The sequence below is a fragment of the Salvelinus alpinus genome, chromosome 30 (genome assembly GCF_045679555.1).
Source record: "Salvelinus alpinus chromosome 30, SLU_Salpinus.1, whole genome shotgun sequence".
Lineage (NCBI taxonomy): Eukaryota > Metazoa > Chordata > Actinopteri > Salmoniformes > Salmonidae > Salvelinus > Salvelinus alpinus.
This window is the reverse complement of record NC_092115.1, coordinates 3,453,631-3,474,372: the sequence shown is the minus strand read 5'-3', so window position 1 is coordinate 3,474,372 and position 20,742 is coordinate 3,453,631. Positions and strand designations below refer to the sequence as shown.

Sequence of the window (20,742 nt, the reverse complement as noted above, 5' to 3'; positions counted from 1 at the left end):
TGGAGCGTATGAATTATTGGAGCGTATGAGTTATTGGAGCATATGAGTTATTGGAGCGTATGGGTTATTGGAGGTTATGTTGTTTTGTCGGGTTGCAAAAACCCGGCTCTGAAACAGGTTATGTAGTTTTGGCGACAGGTGTTTGTTTTTGGACTCACCAGAGCAGACTTTGGGGGTATCGTCTAAAGTCAAGCATGACAACAGACTGTATATGGCTTATGCTAGTACGGGTAGTCAACAGTGGTTTGAGTGTGGGGATGTTTGCCAAAGCGACATGCTTTCCCGAAAAGGGAGAAGGTGGAGGGAGGGGCGCAGGTGGTCCTCGTAACGCCTGGGCCCACTGATGTAGGGAGAGGTGGGCCGACAGCGGTAGAGCAGCCACAAGCACCTGTTGCTGAGGAAAAAGTTGTCCGTGTTGAGGGCATGGAGTTGCAGCTTGTACCAGAGGGGAACATAGTGTCTGTTATGCAGCAGAAAAATATTGTTGTAGGAGGTAAGGACGGATTTGGGGAGCCATTTCCCCAGACTGGTGAGGAGATGCCCAGTATGAGATGGGGTACAGGAGGGGGTTCAGGTGGAGCTAGTCTCCCAGGTAGTGGAGGAGATGCCCGGTAACGAGGGATGGGGTGCAAGTGGGGAGTGTTGAGAGGGATGTGACAGAGGGAAGTCAGAGGTCTGTGGCCTCAGTTCAGGAGGATCAGGAGAAGGATATGGACCTATCTTTTGATATGACAGCAGCTGGTGACGACTCAATTTACAATCTCTAGAGGAGGTAAATGGGTTCCTGGATCAGACTTCTGGGAAATCTGTCAAATTGGCAGATTTTTTTTTTGTTGATGTTGATAAGTTTGTGAGGTCAGCTGTGGTGTTACAGAAGACGGTGGAGTTAGACCAGTTGAGTGTGAAGAGAAACGTTTCCGCTTGAGGAAATTTGGCACTGCTGTCACGGCAACAAAAGGTAGTGGGGAAAAGTGGCCAGGTTCAGAGAAATGTATAACAATGATGATGATGATCATGCCTCATAGGGTGTTTTTTTCCTCTACGTCTTGTTTCTCCGCTGTTTCTTTTGTTTTTTCCTTTCTCTTTTCTATGTGGCAATCATCTGCAAGGATCATTAATCAACGTAGTCAAACTGAGCGTGATATATAATCGTTTAGTACCAAGCTAACTCACTTGGATTATATTGGCTTTGAGGCGAGCCTTGCATTTCGTTTTCCAAACTGGGCGACCGAAGCAAACGGCCACCTTTAACCGAGATGTGCTCGGCAGGAAGATTCTGCGTCACAAAGAGTTTGAAGAAGGATGTAAGGCAACTTGTAAGGGCACTTATGATGGAGAAGACAATGGTCGGCATTGGGCCAGAGGATGATGACTTCGTGACTGAACTGATCTACAACTATGGAGTGGGAGAATATCGCCTGGGCAACGACTTCCTGGGTTTTACTCTGCAGTCTAGCCAGGCTGTCAGCAATGCTAAGAGGCTTGGTTGGCCCCTCAATGAGGTTGGAAAGGTCCTCTATCTGGCTGAGGCCCCAGGATGTTATCACTTCTACCCGGTTGACAAAGAACAGCCTCCCAATGATCCTGTACAGAAGGTGAGTCCGGCAGGGTCTGACCTGCAGAAATCAATACACTGCTGCTCCTCCCTTCTGGGGATGAAGGTGAAAGAGAGCAATGAGGAGAAGAAGACTGTGCTGAGGGGATTCACAGACAGTGTAAACTACAGCTTCACAACATTGTTGGGACAGTAGATCATGGGACAGCCTTCGGGACGATAGCATTCTCCTGTCCACGTGAGCAGTTGGCAGATCTTGAAGCCTTGATGACAAAGGGAAACGACAACATCCTTACTATCTTGGTTAGCCTGGACACCCCTGGGAAGGCTTGGTTAGCCTGGACACCCCTGGGAAGGCTACCTTGGTTAGCCTGGACACCCCTGGGAAGGCTACCTTGGTTAGCCTGGACACCCCTGGGAAGGCTACCTTGGTTAGCCTGGACACCCCTGGGGAGGCTTGGTTAGCCTGGACACCCCTGGGAAGGCTTGGTTAGCCTGGACACCCCTGGGAAGGCTTGGTTAGCCTGGACACCCCTGGGAAGGCTACCTTGGTTAGCCGGGACACCCCTGGGAAGGCTTGGTTAGCCTGGACACCCCTGGGAAGGCTTGGTTAGTCTGGACACCCCTGGGAAGGCTTGGTTAACCTGGACACCCCTGGGAAGGCTTGGTTAGCCTGGACACCCCTGGGAAGGCTACCTTGGTTAGCCTGGACACCCCTGGGAAGGCTACCTTGGTTAGCCTGGACACCCCTGGGAATGCTTGGTTAGCCTGGACACCCCTGGGAAGGCTACCTTGGTTAGCCTGGACACCCCTGGGAAGGCTACAGTAGAAGTGGTCATTTGGGTTGATTCAGATGTCCATGAGATCTGCTTTGTTGTTTGAGTGTTTATTGTGTTGTGGATTCCCTGACCCAATAATGGTTATTTAAAACTCAAACTGTCTGTCTGTCTGTCTGTCTGTCTGTCTGTCTGTCTGTCTGTCTGTCTGTCTGTCTGTCTGCCTGCCTGCCTGCCTGTCTGTCTGTCTGTCTGCCTGTCTGCCTGTCTGTCTGTCTGTCTGTCTGTCTGTCTGTCTGTCTGTCTGTCTGTCGTTACATTCAGCGATGTCTCAAATGGCACCCTATTCCCTATACAGGGCACCACTCATTATAAAGAGCCCTACGGGACCTGGTCTATAGTAGTGCACTATGCGGGGAATAGGGCCCTAGTCTATAGGGAATAGGGGTCCATTTTGGACGCAGCCATGAGAGTGAGTCAGTGAGTTGGAATGGAACTCTGGCCTTTTATCCCAACACAAGACCTGATTGGAAATCAATGCAGACTCATCTACTCACTCTCTGCAGTCCCTTCGGCATACCCCATTTCCTCCTCTTCCTCTTCCTCCTCCTCTTCAACCTAGCAGAGAGAGAGAATGATTTTCAATAAAATTAACAAACATTAATTTACAAAACAAATCTGCCGTTATGTTCACATTTGACAAACTACCTGTCTTTTGACAAACGTTTTACAACAAAAGTGCTGATGATATGACGATTTAATAAAACATGCTAATCTGACTCAGACAGACAGAGCGAGACAGACAGAGCGAGACAGACAGAGCGAGACAGACAGAGCGAGACAGACAGAGCGAGACAGACAGAGCGAGACAGACAGAGCGAGACAGACAGACAGACAGACAGACAGACAGACAGACAGACAGACAGGGTTCAGCTCTCCTCAGCTAGTTTTTAGCTGTGTCATGATCAGGGCTATTGAGTTAACACTCTCAAGGTTTATTCATGCACGTTTCTTCACGTTACTGGTTTGAACGTTCTGTTGAGGACTGGTGCCTGACTGATAGCTCTACTCAATGCATTTTCAATGGGCGCTGATGAAGATTTTGTCTAAAGCGCATTTTAATGGCTTGGAAACACGATGACATTTCGAAAGGAGGCAAATAATCAATAGGAAAACCTTTTGTTGTCATTGTGATGTCTCCAAATTGACTTTAGATGCAGTATAACATTTAGCTAGCTAGCCAACATTGAAGGGACCAGACCACATTTTAGCTAGCTAACGTTAGCTTTGCTAGCTAATGGAAACATTGCCATCTCTCTAAAATGTAATGCTATTTTTGATTAGCTTTGCTAGCTAATGGCAACATTGAAGGGACATGACCACATTTTAGCTAGCTAACATTAGCTTTGCTAGCTAATGGCAACATTGCCATCTCTCTAAAATGTAATTTGACGACATCATACAAATGTATTGCCTACTTTAGCAATGTCATCGTATTTCCAGGCCACTAATGTTGAAGAAACAGTCATTAGCCCCCATTCAGAATGACTGGGCACGAATAGCCTTTTGGTCAGTAGCCTGTAACCAGTAGCCTTTTGGTCAGTAGCCTTTTGGTCAGTAGCCAGTAACCAGTAGTATTTTGGTCAGTAGCCTTTTGGTCAGTAGCCAGTAACCAGTAGTCTTTTGGTCAGTAGCCTTTTGGTCAGTAGCCAGTAACCAGTAGTCTTTTGGTCAGTAGCCAGTAACCAGTAGTTTTTTTGGTCAGTAGCCAGTAACCAGTAGTATTTTGGTCAGTAGTATTTTGGTCAGTAGCCAGTAACCAGTAGTATTTTGGTCAGTAGCCAGTAACCATTAGTCTTTTGGTCAGTAGCCAGTAACCAGTAGTATTTTGGTCAGTAGTATTTTGGTCAGTAGCCAGTAACCAGTAGTATTTTGGTCAGTAGCCAGTAACCAGTAGTCTTTTGGGCACCACTATGGTGTTCGTCTTTTGAGAACGTTCATAACAATGGCTTGACGCGACCGGGTGACAGAGGTACAACCCATAAATAGACCATATAGCGTAATGGGACTACAGGAAGGTGCATTGGTGAAAGAGGAGTTTAATTGGGTTTCAGTGGGAGTGGGTGTGGTGGTGAGGGGGTAGGGTGGATGTGTGTGAAATCGACTGGGGTGCCAACGATGAGCCAGTTTGTCACGTAAGCCCACCAGCCGGTCTGATGACTCAGAGGGAGGGAGGGAGGGAGGGAGGGAGAGAAGAAAGAGAGAGAGAGAGAGAGAGAGAGAGAGAGAGAGAGAGAGAGAGAGAGAGAGAGAGAGAGAGAGAGAGAGAGAGAGAGAGAGAGAGAGAGAGAGAGAGAGAGAGAGAGAGAGAGAGAGAGAGAGAGAGAGAGAGAGAGAGAGAGAGAGAGAGAGAGAGAGCTTCCTTCACAGTAAGAATCAGGTACACAGTATACACAAAAAGACAACATACATTCAAATGAAAACATCAACCAGTTCACACACAAACCAACCAGTTCATACACAAACCAACCAGTTCACACACTGTAGCATGACAACGTGAACACGATTGGTCGACAGTCTGCCGGGTGGGACGTTATACGGTCCTTCATTCATTGGAGTCCTATCTCATTTCTCTAATATCTCTGGCAACGGCACAATGCAATGCACCCTGGACTGAAGAGGTAGACAAAGAAGGGAAAATTGTGCTAGACCCTCTGTTAAATTACACATTTCCTAAAGTAGAAATATCGCAAAAATATGATCAATGGCTCATTTTTATGAGCCATTGCCATCTTTATGAGTTATGACATTGACCAGTATTGAAATAGTATCATAGACGTATTCTATGGCAGGGCCTTACCCCCAATCTACAGGACCTGTCAAAAGGGTTACAACACCTTCTTATTCAAGGGTTTTTCTTTATTTTTACTATTTTCTATATTGTAGAATAATAGTGAAGACATCAAAACTATGAAATAACACATATGGAATCATGTAGTAACCAAAAAAAGTGCATTCGCAAAAACCATCAAGCGCTATGATGAAACTGTCTCTCATGAGGACCACCACAGGAAAGAAAGACCCAGAGTTACCTCTGCTGCAGAGGATAAGTTCATTAGAGTTAACCACACCTCAGATTGCAGCCCAAATAAATGCTTCACAGAATTCAAGTTACAGACACATCTCAACATCAACTGTTCAGAGGAGACTGCGTGAATCAGGTCTTCATGGTCGAATTGCTGCAAAGAAACCACTACTAAAGGACACCAATAATAATAAGAAATTTTCTTGGGCCAAGAAAAATGAGCAATGGACATTAGACCCTTGGAAATCTGTCCTTTCGTCTAATGAGTCCAAATTGAGATTTTTTGGTTCCAACCGCTGTTTCTTTGTGAGACGCAGAGTAGGTGAACAGATGATCTCCGCATCTGTGGTTCCCACTGTGAAGCATGGAGGAGGAGGTGTTATGGTGTGGTTCCCACCGTGAAGCAGGGAGGAGGAGGAGTGATGGTGTGGTTCCCACCGTGAAGCAGGGAGGAGGAGGTGTGATGGTGTGGTTCCCACTGTGAAGCATGGAGGAGGAGGTGTGATGGTGCTTTACTGGTGACACTGTCTGTGATTTATTTAGAATTAAAGGCACACTTAACCAGCATGGCTACCACAGGATTCTGCAGCGATACGCCATCCCATCTGGTTTGCTCTTAGTGGGACAAACCAGCCAGTTCAGTACACTATAGAAGTTTAGTACACTATAGCAGTTTAGTACACTATAGCAGTTTAATACACTATAGCAGTTTAATACACTATAGCAGTTTAGTACACTATAGTAGTTTAGTACACTATATAAGTTTAGTACACTATAGCAGTTTAGTACACTATAGCAGTTTAATACACTATAGCAGTTTAATACACTATAACAGTTTAATACACTATAACAGTTTAGTACACTATAGCAGTTTAGTACACTATAACAGTTTAGTACACTATAACAGTTTAGTACACTATAGCAGTTTAGTACACTATAGCAGTTTAGTACACTATAGCAGTTTAGTACACTATAGCAGTTTAATACACTATAGCAGTTTAGTACACTATAGCAGTTTAGTACACTAGCAGTTTAGTACACTATAGCAGTTTAGTACACTATAGCAGTTTAATACACTATAGCAGTTTAGTACACTATAGTAGTTTAGTACACTATAGCAGTTTAATACACTATAACAGTTTAATACACTAGCAGTTTAGTACACTAGCAGTTTAGTACACTATAGTAGTTTAATACACTATAGCAGTTTAATACACTATAGCAGTTTAATACACTAGCAGTTTAATACACTATAGCAGTTTAGTACACTATAGCAGTGTAGTACACTATAGCAGTGTAGTACACTATAGCAGTGTAGTACACTATAACAGTTTAGTACACTATAGCAGAGGTCTATAGTTATGACACTGAGGGGAGATGCTGCTGAGGATTTGAAGACTGAGAGGAAGTGAAGACTGAGAGGAAATGAAGACTGTGAGGAAGTGAAGACTGAGAGGAAGTGAAGACTGAGAGGAAGTGAAGACTGAGAGGAAGTGAAGACTGAGAGGAAGTGAAGACTGTGAGGAAGTGAAGACTGAGAGGAAGTGAAGCCTGAGAGGAAGTGAAGACAGAGGAACTGAAGACTGAGAGGAAGTGAAGACTGTGAGGAAGTGAAGACTGAGAGGAAGTGAAGACTGAGAGGAAGTGAAGACTGAGAGGAAGTGAAGTCTGAGAGGAAGTGAAGACTGTGAGGAAGTGAAGACTGAGAGGAATTTAAGACTGAGAGGAAGTGAAGACTGAGCGGAAGTGAAGACTGAGCGGAAGTGAAGACTGAGCGGAAGTGAAGACTGAGCGGAAGTGAAGACTGAGAGGAAGTGAAGACTGAGAGGAAGTGAAGACTGAGAGGAAGTGAAGACTGAGAGGAAGTGAAGACTGAGAGGAAGTGAAGACTGTGAGGAAGTGAAGACTGAGAGGAAGTGAAGACTGAGAGGAAGTGAAGACTGAGAGGAAGTGAAGACTGAGAGGAAGTGAAGACTGAGAGGAAGTGAAGACTGAGAGGAAGTGAAGACTGGGAGGAAGTGAAGACTGTGAGGAAGTGAAGACTGAGAGGAAGTGAAGACTGAGAGGAAGTGAAGCCTGAGAGGAAGTGAAGACGGAGAGGAAGTGAAGACTGTGAGGAAGTGAAGACTGAGAGGAAGTGAAGACTGTCGTCCTCCAGCTAACATTAGAGCTTAAGACAATGACTCTGTGTTCATCCCAATCGGCACCATATTCCCTATATAGTGCACTACTTTAACCGGGGTCACTAGGGAATAGGTTGCCATTGGGATGTAGACACTGACTGGCTTCTCCCCCTTCTACCGGCATCAGACAATGACTCTAAATATGATTCATCCTTTCAAATTCCTCCACGGCAGCCGGCGCTCTGTCTATCCCTTTTTTCAAAAGGTAAATTGAAGATTTGCATTAATTCATGAAAATAATTCTGCATAAATCATATTACATCTACGGGGGGGAATGGAACGTGGAGGATGAGGAGGATGTTCTGCTTCGTAATGACGTCGGAGCTCCAAATACCGATGTGACATTTGATTACAGATAAAAACAGCCTTAGTAATGTCTTGGTGACTATATGATATATGATATAGGTTCCAAACAGCCTTAGTAATGTCTTGGTGACTATATGATATATGATATAGGTTCAAAACAGCCTTAGTAATGTCTTGGTGACTATATGATATATGATATAGGTTCCAAACAGCCTTAGTAATGTCATGATGACTATATGATATATGATATAGGTTAAAAACAGCCTTAGTAATGTCTTGGTGACTATATGATATATGATATAGGTTCCAAACAGCCTTAGTAATGTCATGATGACTATATGATATATGATATAGGTTCAAAACAGCCTTAGTAATGTCTTGGTGACTATATGATATATGATATAGGTTCAAAACAGCCTTAGTAATGTCTTGGTGACTATATGATATATGATATAGGTTCCAAACAGCCTTAGTAATGTCATGATGACTATATGATATATGATATAGGTTAAAAACAGCCTTAGTAATGTCTTGGTGACTATATGATATATGATATAGGTTAAAAACAGCCTTAGTAATGTCTTGGTGACTATATGATGAGAGTTGCTATTAAATTAATGTGTAGCTGGGTCGCTGCACAGCAGAAATATATATATTGTGGGGAGAATAGGTCTGCATCCCAAATGGCAGTAGTGCACTATATAGGGAATAGGGCCCTGGTCTAAAGTAGTGCACTATATAGGGAATATGGCTCTGGTCTATAGTAGTGTACTATATAGGGAATATGGCTCTGGTCTATAGCAGTGCACTATATAGGGAATAGGGCGCTGGTCTATAGTAGTGTACTATATAGGGAATATGGCTCTGGTCTATAGTAGTGCACTATATAGGGAATAGGGCGCTGGTCTACAGTAGTGCACTATATAGGGAATATGGCCCTGGTCTAAAGTAGTGTACTATATAGGGAATAGGGCTCTGGTCTATAGTAGTGCACTATATAGGGAATAGGGCTCTGGTCTAAAGTAGTGTACTATACAGGGAATATGGCCCTGGTCTAAAGTAGTGCACTATATAGGGAATAGGGCGCTGGTCTACAGTAGTGCACTATATAGGGAATATGGCCCTGGTCTAAAGTAGTGTACTATATAGGGAATAGGGCTCTGGTCTATAGTAGTGCACTATATAGGGAATAGGGCTCTGGTCTAAAGTAGTGTACTATACAGGGAATATGGCCCTGGTCTAAAGTAGTGCACTATATAGGGAATAGGGCGCTGGTCTATAGTAGTGCACTATATAGGGAATAGGGCTCTGGTCTATAGTAGTGCACTATATAGGGAATATGGCCCTGGTCTAAAGTAGTGTACTATATAGGGAATAGGGCTCTGGTCTAAAGTAGTCCACTATATAGGGAATAGGGCTCTGATCTAAAGTAGTGCACTATATAGGGAATAGGGCTCTGGTCTAAAGTAGTGCACTATATAGGGAATAGGGCTCTGGTCTAAAGTAGTGCACTATATAGGGAATAGGGCTCTGGTCTATAGTAGTGCACTATATAGGGAATATGGCCCTGGTCTAAAGTAGTGTACTATATAGGGAATAGGGCTCTGGTCTAAAGTAGTCCACTATATAGGGAATAGGGCTCTGATCTAAAGTAGTGCACTATATAGGGAATAGGGCGCTGGTCTATAGTAGTGCACTATATAGGGAATAGGGCTCTGGTCTATAGTAGTGCACTATATAGGGAATATGGCCCTGGTCTAAAGTAGTGTACTATATAGGGAATAGGGCTCTGGTCTAAAGTAGTCCACTATATAGGGAATAGGGCTCTGATCTAAAGTAGTGCACTATATAGGGAATAGGGCTCTGGTCTAAAGTAGTGCACTATATAGGGAATAGGGCTCTGGTCTATAGTAGTGCACTATATAGGGAATAGGGCTCTGGTCTATAGTAGTGCACTATATAGGGAATAGGGCTCTGGTCTAAAGTAGTGCACTATATAGGGAATAGGGCTCTGGTCTATAGTAGTGCACTATATAGGGAATAGGGGTCTGATAAACATTACAATAGAAGAGATAGGATTATTATGGTTATGATTATTATGGAGGGAGAGGAGAGGAGTGGAGAGGAGTGGAGGAGGGGGAGAGGAGAGGAGAGGAGAAGAGGGGGAGAGGAGAGGAGTGGAGAAGAGAGGAGAGGAAAAGAGAGGAGGGGGAGAGGAGAAGAGAGGAGGGGGAGAGCAGAGGAGAGGAGAAGAGAGGAGAGGAGAGAAGAATAGAGGAGAGGAGAGGAAAAGAGAGGGGGGGAGAGGAGAAGAGAGGAGGGGGAGAGGAGAGGAGAGGAGAGGAGAAGAGGGGGAGAGGAGAGGAGAGGAGAAGAGAGGAGAAGAGAGGAGGGGGAGAGGAGAAGAGAGGAGAGGGAGAGGAGAGGAGGAGGAGAGGAGAGGAGAGAAGAATAGAGGAGAGGAGAAGAGAGGAGAGGAGAAGTGCTCTGTTCTTACCTGCTCTTCATTTCTGAATGGGACGTCTACCAGACTAGTACTGTCTCCTAGGAGACTGAGATCCAGCTCACTGGGGCCTGCAGACAGACAGACAGACAGACAGACAGACCATTACTTAAAAAATATGTCCACATTCTGGTCCGGACTGAATACCATGATTAGTTGACTCTTTGAAACGGGTGTGTTGGTGCAGGACTATAACCAAAGCCTGCACACCCAGCAGTTCTACAGTGCTAAGGTCTGACTCTGTAGTTGGTGATTCACTGCATCATGACCCAGATGCAGATTTCAAGGAAGCAGCCTGAAAAGGCTTGTTGTATGACGCACAGTATTATGACTACACCACTGTCTATTGTCATATCAGTATTTAGACTACACCACTGTCTATTGTCATATCAGTATTTAGACTACACCACTGTCTATTGTCATATCAGTATTTAGACTACACCACTGTCTATAGTATCAGTGTTTAGACTACACCACTGTCTATAGTATCAGTATTTAGACTACACCACTGTCTATAGTATCAGTATTTAGACTACACCACTGTCTATAGTATCAGTATTTAGACTACACCACTGTCTATTGTCATATCAGTATTTAGACTACACCACTGTCTATAGTATCAGTATTTAGACTACACCACTGTCTATAGTATCAGTGTTTAGACTACACCACTGTCTATAGTATCAGTATTTAGACTACACCACTGTCTATAGTATCAGTATTTAGACTACACCACTGTCTATAGTATCAGTATTTAGACTACACCACTGTCTATAGTATCAGTATTTAGACTACACCACTGTCTATAGTATCAGTATTTAGACTACACCACTGTCTATAGTATCAGTATTTAGACTACACCACTGTCTATAGTATCAGTATTAAGACTACACCTCTGTCTATAGTATCAGTATTTAGACTACACCACTGTCTATAGTATCAGTATTTAGACTACACCACTGTCTATAGTATCAGTATTTAGACTACACCACTGTCTATAGTATCAGTATTTAGACTACACCACTGTCTATTGTCATATCAGTATTTAGACTACACCACTGTCTATAGTATCAGTATTTAGACTACACCACTGTCTATAGTATCAGTATTTAGACTACACCACTGTCTATAGTATCAGTATTTAGACTACACCACTGTCTATAGTATCAGTATTTAGACTACACCACTGTCTATAGTATCAGTATTTAGACTACACCACTGTCTATAGTATCAGTATTTAGACTACACCACTGTCTATAGTATCAGTATTTAGACTACACCACTGTCTATAGTATCAGTATTTAGACTACACCACTGTCTATAGTATCAGTGTTTAGACTACACCACTGTCTATAGTATCAGTATTTAGACTACACCACTGTCTATAGTATCAGTATTTAGACTACACCACTGTCTATAGTATCAGTATTTAGACTACACCACTGTCTATAGTATCAGTATTTAGACTACACCACTGTCTATAGTATCAGTATTTAGACTACACCACTGTCTATAGTATCAGTATTTAGACTACACCACTGTCTATAGTATCAGTATTTAGACTACACCACTGTCTATAGTATCAGTATTTAGACTACACCACTGTCTATAGTATCAGTATTTAGACTACACCACTGTCTATAGTATCAGTATTTAGACTACACCACTGTCTATAGTATCAGTATTTAGACTACACCACTGTCTATAGTATCAGTATTTAGACTACACCACTGTCTATAGTATCAGTATTTAGACTACACCACTGTCTATAGTATCAGTATTTAGACTACACCACTGTCTATAGTATCATTATTTAGACTACACCACTGTCTATAGTATCAGTATTTAGACTACACCACTGTCTATAGTATCAGTATTTAGACTACACCACTGTCTATAGTATCAGTATTTAGACTACACCACTGTCTATAGTATCAGTATTTAGACTACACCACTGTCTATAGTATCAGTATTTAGACTACACCACTGTCTATAGTATCAGTATTTAGACTACACCACTGTCTATAGTATCAGTATTTAGACTACACCACTGTCTATAGTATCAGTATTTAGACTACACCACTGTCTATAGTATCAGTATTTAGACTACACCACTGTCTATAGTATCAGTATTTAGACTACACCACTGTCTATAGTATCAGTATTTAGACTACACCACTGTCTATAGTATCAGTATTTAGACTACACCACTATCTATAGTATCAGTATTTAGACTACACCACTGTCTATTGTCATATCAGTATTTAGACTACACCACTGTCTATAGTATCAGTACTTAGACTACACCACTGTCTATAGTATCAGTATTTAGACTACACCACTGTCTATAGTATCAGTATTTAGACTACACCACTGTCTATAGTATCAGTATTTAGACTACACCACTGTCTATAGTATCAGTATTTAGACTACACCACTGTCTATAGTATCAGTATTTAGACTACACCACTGTCTATAGTATCAGTATTTAGACTACACCACTGTCTATAGGATCAGTATTTAGACTACACCACTGTCTATAGTATCAGTATTTAGACTACACCACTGTCTATAGTATCAGTATTTAGACTACACCACTGTCTATAGTATCAGTATTTAGACTACACCACTGTCTATAGTATCAGTATTTAGACTACACCACTGTCTATAGTATCAGTATTTAGACTACACCACTGTCTATAGTATCAGTATTTAGACTACACCACTGTCTATAGTATCAGTATTTAGACTACACCACTGTCTATAGTATCAGTATTTAGACTACACCACTGTCTATAGTATCAGTATTTAGACTACACCACTGTCTATAGTATCAGTATTTAGACTACACCACTGTCTATAGTATCAGTATTTAGACTACACCACTGTCTATAGTATCAGTATTTAGACTACACCACTGTCTATAGTATCAGTATTTAGACTACACCACTGTCTATAGTATCAGTATTTAGACTACACCACTGTCTATAGTATCAGTATTTAGACTACACCACTGTCTATAGTATCAGTATTTAGACTACACCACTGTCTATAGTATCAGTATTTAGACTACACCACTGTCTATAGTATCAGTATTTAGACTACACCACTGTCTATAGTATCAGTATTTAGACTACACCACTGTCTATAGTATCAGTATTTAGACTACACCACTGTCTATAGTATCAGTATTTAGACTACACCACTGTCTATAGTATCAGTATTTAGACTACACCACTGTCTATAGTATCAGTATTTAGACTACACCACTGTCTATAGTATCAGTATTTAGACTACACCACTGTCTATAGTATCAGTATTTAGACTACACCACTGTCTATAGTATCAGTATTTAGACTACACCACTGTCTATAGTATCAGTATTTAGACTACACCACTGTCTATAGTATCAGTATTTAGACTACACCACTGTCTATAGTATCAGTATTTAGACTACACCACTGTCTATAGTATCAGTATTTAGACTACACCACTGTCTATAGTATCAGTATTTAGACTACACCACTGTCTATAGTATCAGTATTTAGACTACACCACTGTCTATAGTATCAGTATTTAGACTACACCACTGTCTATAGTATCAGTATTTAGACTACACCACTGTCTATAGTATCAGTATTTAGACTACACCACTGTCTATAGTATCAGTATTTAGACTACACCACTGTCTATAGTATCAGTATTTAGACTACACCACTGTCTATAGTATCAGTATTTAGACTACACCACTGTCTATAGTATCAGTATTTAGACTACACCACTGTCTATAGTATCAGTATTTAGACTACACCACTGTCTATAGTATCAGTATTTAGACTACACCACTGTCTATAGTATCAGTATTTAGACTACACCACTGTCTATAGTATCAGTATTTAGACTACACCACTGTCTATAGTATCAGTATTTAGACTACACCACTGTCTATAGTATCAGTATTTAGACTACACCACTGTCTATAGTATCAGTATTTAGACTACACCACTGTCTATAGTATCAGTATTTAGACTACACCACTGTCTATAGTATCAGTATTTAGACTACACCACTGTCTATAGTATCAGTATTTAGACTACACCACTGTCTATAGTATCAGTATTTAGACTACACCACTGTCTATAGTATCAGTATTTAGACTACACCACTGTCTATAGTATCAGTATTTAGACTACACCACTGTCTATAGTATCAGTATTTAGACTACACCACTGTCTATAGTATCAGTATTTAGACTACACCACTGTCTATAGTATCAGTATTTAGACTACACCACTGTCTATAGTATCAGTATTTAGACTACACCACTGTCTATAGTATCAGTATTTAGACTACACCACTGTCTATAGTATCAGTATTTAGACTACACCACTGTCTATAGTATCAGTATTTAGACTACACCACTGTCTATAGTATCAGTATTTAGACTACACCACTGTCTATAGTATCAGTATTTAGACTACACCACTGTCTATAGTATCAGTATTTAGACTACACCACTGTCTATAGTATCAGTATTTAGACTACACCACTGTCTATAGTATCAGTATTTAGACTACACCACTGTCTATAGTATCAGTATTTAGACTACACCACTGTCTATAGTATCAGTATTTAGACTACACCACTGTCTATAGTATCAGTATTTAGACTACACCACTGTCTATAGTATCAGTATTTAGACTACACCACTGTCTATAGTATCAGTATTTAGACTACACCACTGTCTATAGTATCATTATTTAGACTACACCACTGTCTATAGTATCAGTATTTAGACTACACCACTGTCTATAGTATCAGTATTTAGACTACACCACTGTCTATAGTATCAGTATTTAGACTACACCACTGTCTATAGTATCAGTATTTAGACTACACCACTGTCTATAGTATCAGTATTTAGACTACACCACTGTCTATAGTCTCAGTATTTAGACTACACCACTGTCTATAGTCTCAGTATTTAGACTACACCACTGTCTATAGTATCAGTATTTAGACTACACCACTGTCTATAGTATCAGTATTTAGACTACACCACTGTCTATAGTATCAGTATTTAGACTACACCACTGTCTATAGTATCAGTATTTAGACTACACCACTGTCTATAGTATCAGTATTTAGACTACACCACTGTCTATAGTATCAGTATTTAGACTACACCACTGTCTATAGTATCAGTATTTAGACTACACCACTGTCTATAGGATCAGTATTTAGACTACACCACTGTCTATAGTATCAGTATTTAGACTACACCACTGTCTATAGTATCAGTATTTAGACTACACCACTGTCTATAGTATCAGTAGTACGACTACACCACTGTCTATAGTATCAGTAGTACGACTACACCACTGTCTATAGTATCAGTATTTAGACTACACCACTGTCTATAGTATCAGTATTTAGACTACACCACTGTCTACAGTATCAGTATTTAGACTACACCACTGTCTATAGTATCAGTATTTAGACTACACCACTGTCTATAGTATCAGTATTTAGACTACACCACTGTCTATAGTATCAGTATTAAGACTACACCACTGTCTATAGTATCAGTGTTTAGACTACACCACTGTCTATAGGATCAGTATTTAGACTACACCACTGTCTATAGTATCAGTATTTAGACTACACCACTGTCTATAGTAGCAGTGTTTAGACTACACCACTGTCTATAGTATCAGTGTTTGGACTACACCACTGTCTATAGTATCAGTATTTAGACTACACCACTGTCTATAGTATCAGTATTTAGACTACACCACTGTCTATAGTATCAGTATTTAGACTACACCACTGTCTATAGTATCAGTATTTAGACTACACCACTGTCTATAGTATCAGTGTTTAGACTACACCACTGTCTATAGTATCAGTGTTTAGACTACACCACTGTCTATAGTATCAGTGTTTAGACTACACCACTGTCTATAGTATCAGTGTTTAGACTACACCACTGTCTATAGTATCAGTATTTAGACTACACCACTGTCTATAGTATCAGTATTTAGACTACACCACTGTCTATAGTATCAGTATTTAGACTACACCACTGTCTATAGTATCAGTATTTAGACTACACCACTGTCTATAGTATCAGTATTTAGACTACACCACTGTCTATAGTATCAGTATTTAGACTACACCACTGTCTATAGTATCAGTATTTAGACTACACCACTGTCTATAGTATCATTATTTAGACTACACCACTGTCTATAGTATCAGTATTTAGACTACACCACTGTCTATAGTATCAGTATTTAGACTACACCACTGTCTATAGTATCAGTATTTAGACTACACCACTGTCTATAGTATCAGTATTTAGACTACACCACTGTCTATAGTATCAGTATTTAGACTACACCACTGTCTATAGTATCAGTATTTAGACTACACCACTGTCTATAGTATCAGTATTTAGACTACACCACTGTCTATAGTATCAGTATTTAGACTACACCACTGTCTATAGTATCAGTATTTAGACTACACCACTGTCTATAGTATCAGTATTTAGACTACACCACTGTCTATAGTATCAGTATTTAGACTACACCACTGTCTATAGTATCAGTATTTAGACTACACCACTGTCTATAGTATCAGTATTTAGACTACACCACTGTCTATAGTATCAGTATTTAGACTACACCACTGTCTATAGGATCAGTATTTAGACTACACCACTGTCTATAGTATCAGTATTTAGACTACACCACTGTCTATAGTATCAGTATTTAGACTACACCACTGTCTATAGTATCAGTATTTAGACTACACCACTGTCTATAGGATCAGTATTTAGACTACACCACTGTCTATAGTATCAGTATTTAGACTACACCACTGTCTATAGTATCAGTATTTAGACTACACCACTGTCTATAGTATCAGTGTTAAGACTACACCACTGTCTATAGTATCAGTGTTTAGACTACACCACTGTCTATAGTATCAGTATTTAGACTACACCACTGTCTATAGTATCAGTGTTTAGACTACACCACTGTCTATAGGATCAGTATTTAGACTACACCACTGTCTATAGTATCAGTATTTAGACTACACCACTGTCTATAGTATCAGTATTTAGACTACACCACTGTCTATAGTATCAGTGTTTAGACTACACCACTGTCTATAGTATCAGTGTTTAGACTACACCACTGTCTATAGTATCAGTATTTAGACTACACCACTGTCTATAGTATCAGTATTTAGACTACACCACTGTCTATAGTATCAGTATTTAGACTACACCACTGTCTATAGTATCAGTATTTAGACTACACCACTGTCTATAGTATCAGTATTTAGACTACACCACTGTCTATAGTATCAGTATTTAGACTACACCACTGTCTATAGTATCAGTATTTAGACTACACCACTGTCTATAGTATCAGTATTTAGACTACACCACTGTCTATAGTATCAGTATTTAGACTACACCACTGTCTATAGTATCAGTGTTTAGACTACACCACTGTCTATAGGATCAGTATTTAGACTACACCACTGTCTATAGTATCAGTATTTAGACTACACCACTGTCTATAGTATCAGTATTTAGACTACACCGCTGTCTATAGTATCAGTATTTAGACTACACCACTGTCTATAGTATCAGTATTTAGCCTACACCACTGTCTATAGTATCAGTGTTTAGACTACACCACTGTCTATAGTATCAGTATTTAGACTACACCACTGTCTATAGTATCAGTATTTAGACTACACCACTGTCTATAGTATCAGTATTTAGACTACACCACTGTCTATAGTATCAGTATTTAGACTACACCACTGTCAATAGTATCAGTATTTAGACTACACCACTGTCAATAGTATCAGTATTTAGACTACACCACTGTCTATAGTATCAGTATTACGACTACACCACTGTCTATAGTATCAGTGTTTAGACTACACCACTGTCTATAGTATCAGTTTTTAGACTACACCACTGTCTATAGTATCAGTAGTACGACTACACCACTGTCTATAGTATCAGTATTTAGACTACACCACTGTCTATAGTATCAGTATTTAGACTACACCACTGTCTATAGTATCAGTATTTAGACTACACCACTGTCTACAGTATCAGTATTTAGACTACACCACTGTCTATAGTATCAGTATTTAGACTACACCACTGTCTATAGTATCAGTATTTAGACTACACCACTGTCTATAGTATCAGTATTAAGACTACACCACTGTCTATAGTATCAGTGTTTAGACTACACCACTGTCTATAGTATCAGTATTTAGACTACACCACTGTCTATAGTATCAGTATTTAGACTACACCACTGTCTATAGTATCAGTATTTAGACTACACCACTGTCTATAGTATCAGTATTTAGACTACACCACTGTCTATAGTATCAGTATTTAGACTACACCACTGTCTATAGTATCAGTATTTAGACTACACCACTGTCTATAGTATCAGTATTTAGACTACACCACTGTCTATAGTATCAGTATTTAGACTACACCACTGTCTATAGTATCAGTGTTTAGACTACACCACTGTCTATAGGATCAGTATTTAGACTACACCACTGTCTATAGTATCAGTATTTAGACTACACCACTGTCTATAGTATCAGTATTTAGACTACACCACTGTCTATAGTATCAGTATTTAGACTACACCACTGTCTATAGTATCAGTATTTAGACTACACCACTGTCTATAGTATCAGTATTTAGACTACACCACTGTCTATAGTATCAGTGTTTAGACTACACCACTGTCTATAGTATCAGTATTTAGACTACACCACTGTCTATAGTATCAGTATTTAGACTACACCACTGTCTATAGTATCAGTATTTAGACTACACCACTGTCTATAGTATCAGTATTTAGACTACACCACTGTCTATAGTATCAGTGTTTAGACTACACCACTGTCTATAGTATCAGTGTTTGGACTACACCACTGTCTATAGTATCAGTATTTAGACTACACCACTGTCTATAGTATCAGTATTTAGACTACACCACTGTCTATAGTATCAGTATTTAGACTACACCACTGTCTATAGTATCAGTATTTAGACTACACCACTGTCTATAGTATCAGTGTTTAGACTACACCACTGTCAATAGTATCAGTATTTAGACTACACCACTGTCTATAGTATCAGTATTTAGACTACACCACTGTCTATAGTATCAGTATTTAGACTACACCACTGTCTACAGTATCAGTATTTAGACTACACCACTGTCTACAGTATCAGTATGTAGACTACACCACTGTCTATAGTATCAGTATTTAGACTACACCACTGTCTATAGTATCAGTATTTAGACTACACCACTGTCTATAGTATCAGTAGTACGACTACACCATTGTCTATAGTATCAGTATTTAGACTACACCACTGTCTATAGTATCAGTATTTAGACTACACCACTGTCTATAGTATCAGTATTTAGACTACACCACTGTCTATAGTATCAGTATTTAGACTACACCACTGTCTATAGTATCAGTATTTAGACTACACCACTGTCTATAGTATCAGTATTTAGACTACACCACTGTCTATAGTATCAGTGTTTAGACTACACCACTGTCTATAGTATCAGTATTTAGACTACACCACTGTCTATAGTATCAGTATTTAGACTACACCACTGTCTATAGTATCAGTATTTAGACTACACCACTGTCTATAGTATCAGTATTTAGACTACACCACTGTCTATAGTATCAGTATTTAGACTACACCACTGTCTATAGTATCAGTATTTAGACTACACCACTGTCTATAGTATCAGTATTAAGACTACACCACTGTCTATAGTATCAGTATTTAGACTACACCACTGTCTATAGTATCAGTATTTAGACTACACCACTGTCTATAGTATCAGTATTTAGACTACACCACTGTCTATAGTATCAGTATTTAGACTACACCACTGTCTATAGTATCAGTATTAAGACTACACCACTGTCTATAGTATCAGTATTTAGACTACACCACTGTCTACAGTATCAGTGTTTAGACTACACCACTGTCTATAGTATCAGTATTTAGACTACACCACTGTCTATAGTATCAGTATTTAGACTACACCACTGTCTATAGTATCAGTATTTAGACTACACCACTGTCTATAGTATCAGTATTTAGACTACACCACTGTCAATAGTATCAGTATTTAGACTACACCACTGTCTATAGTATCAGTATTACGACTACACCACTGTCTATAGTATCAGTGTTTAGACTACACCACTGTCTATAGTATCAGTTTTTAGTC

General features: G+C 39.9%; 1 protein-coding gene and 1 pseudogene across 1 annotated transcript in view; one reads left to right on the top strand and one right to left on the bottom strand.

Annotated features, from left to right (window-relative positions):
• ak5 (adenylate kinase 5) overlaps positions 1–20,742 on the bottom strand; it is a 292,297-nt gene that overhangs the window by 111,265 nt on the left and 160,290 nt on the right. Inside the window, exons 8-9 of the mRNA XM_071376733.1 lie at positions 10,403–10,479; positions 2,889–2,949 (exon numbers count right to left, since the gene is read on the bottom strand). Coding sequence (XP_071232834.1) covers positions 2,889–2,949; positions 10,403–10,479 — 138 coding nt within the window. The remainder of the gene's footprint in view (positions 1–2,888; positions 2,950–10,402; positions 10,480–20,742) is intronic.
• Positions 1,184–2,437, top strand: LOC139560251 (glyoxalase domain-containing protein 4-like; annotated as a pseudogene).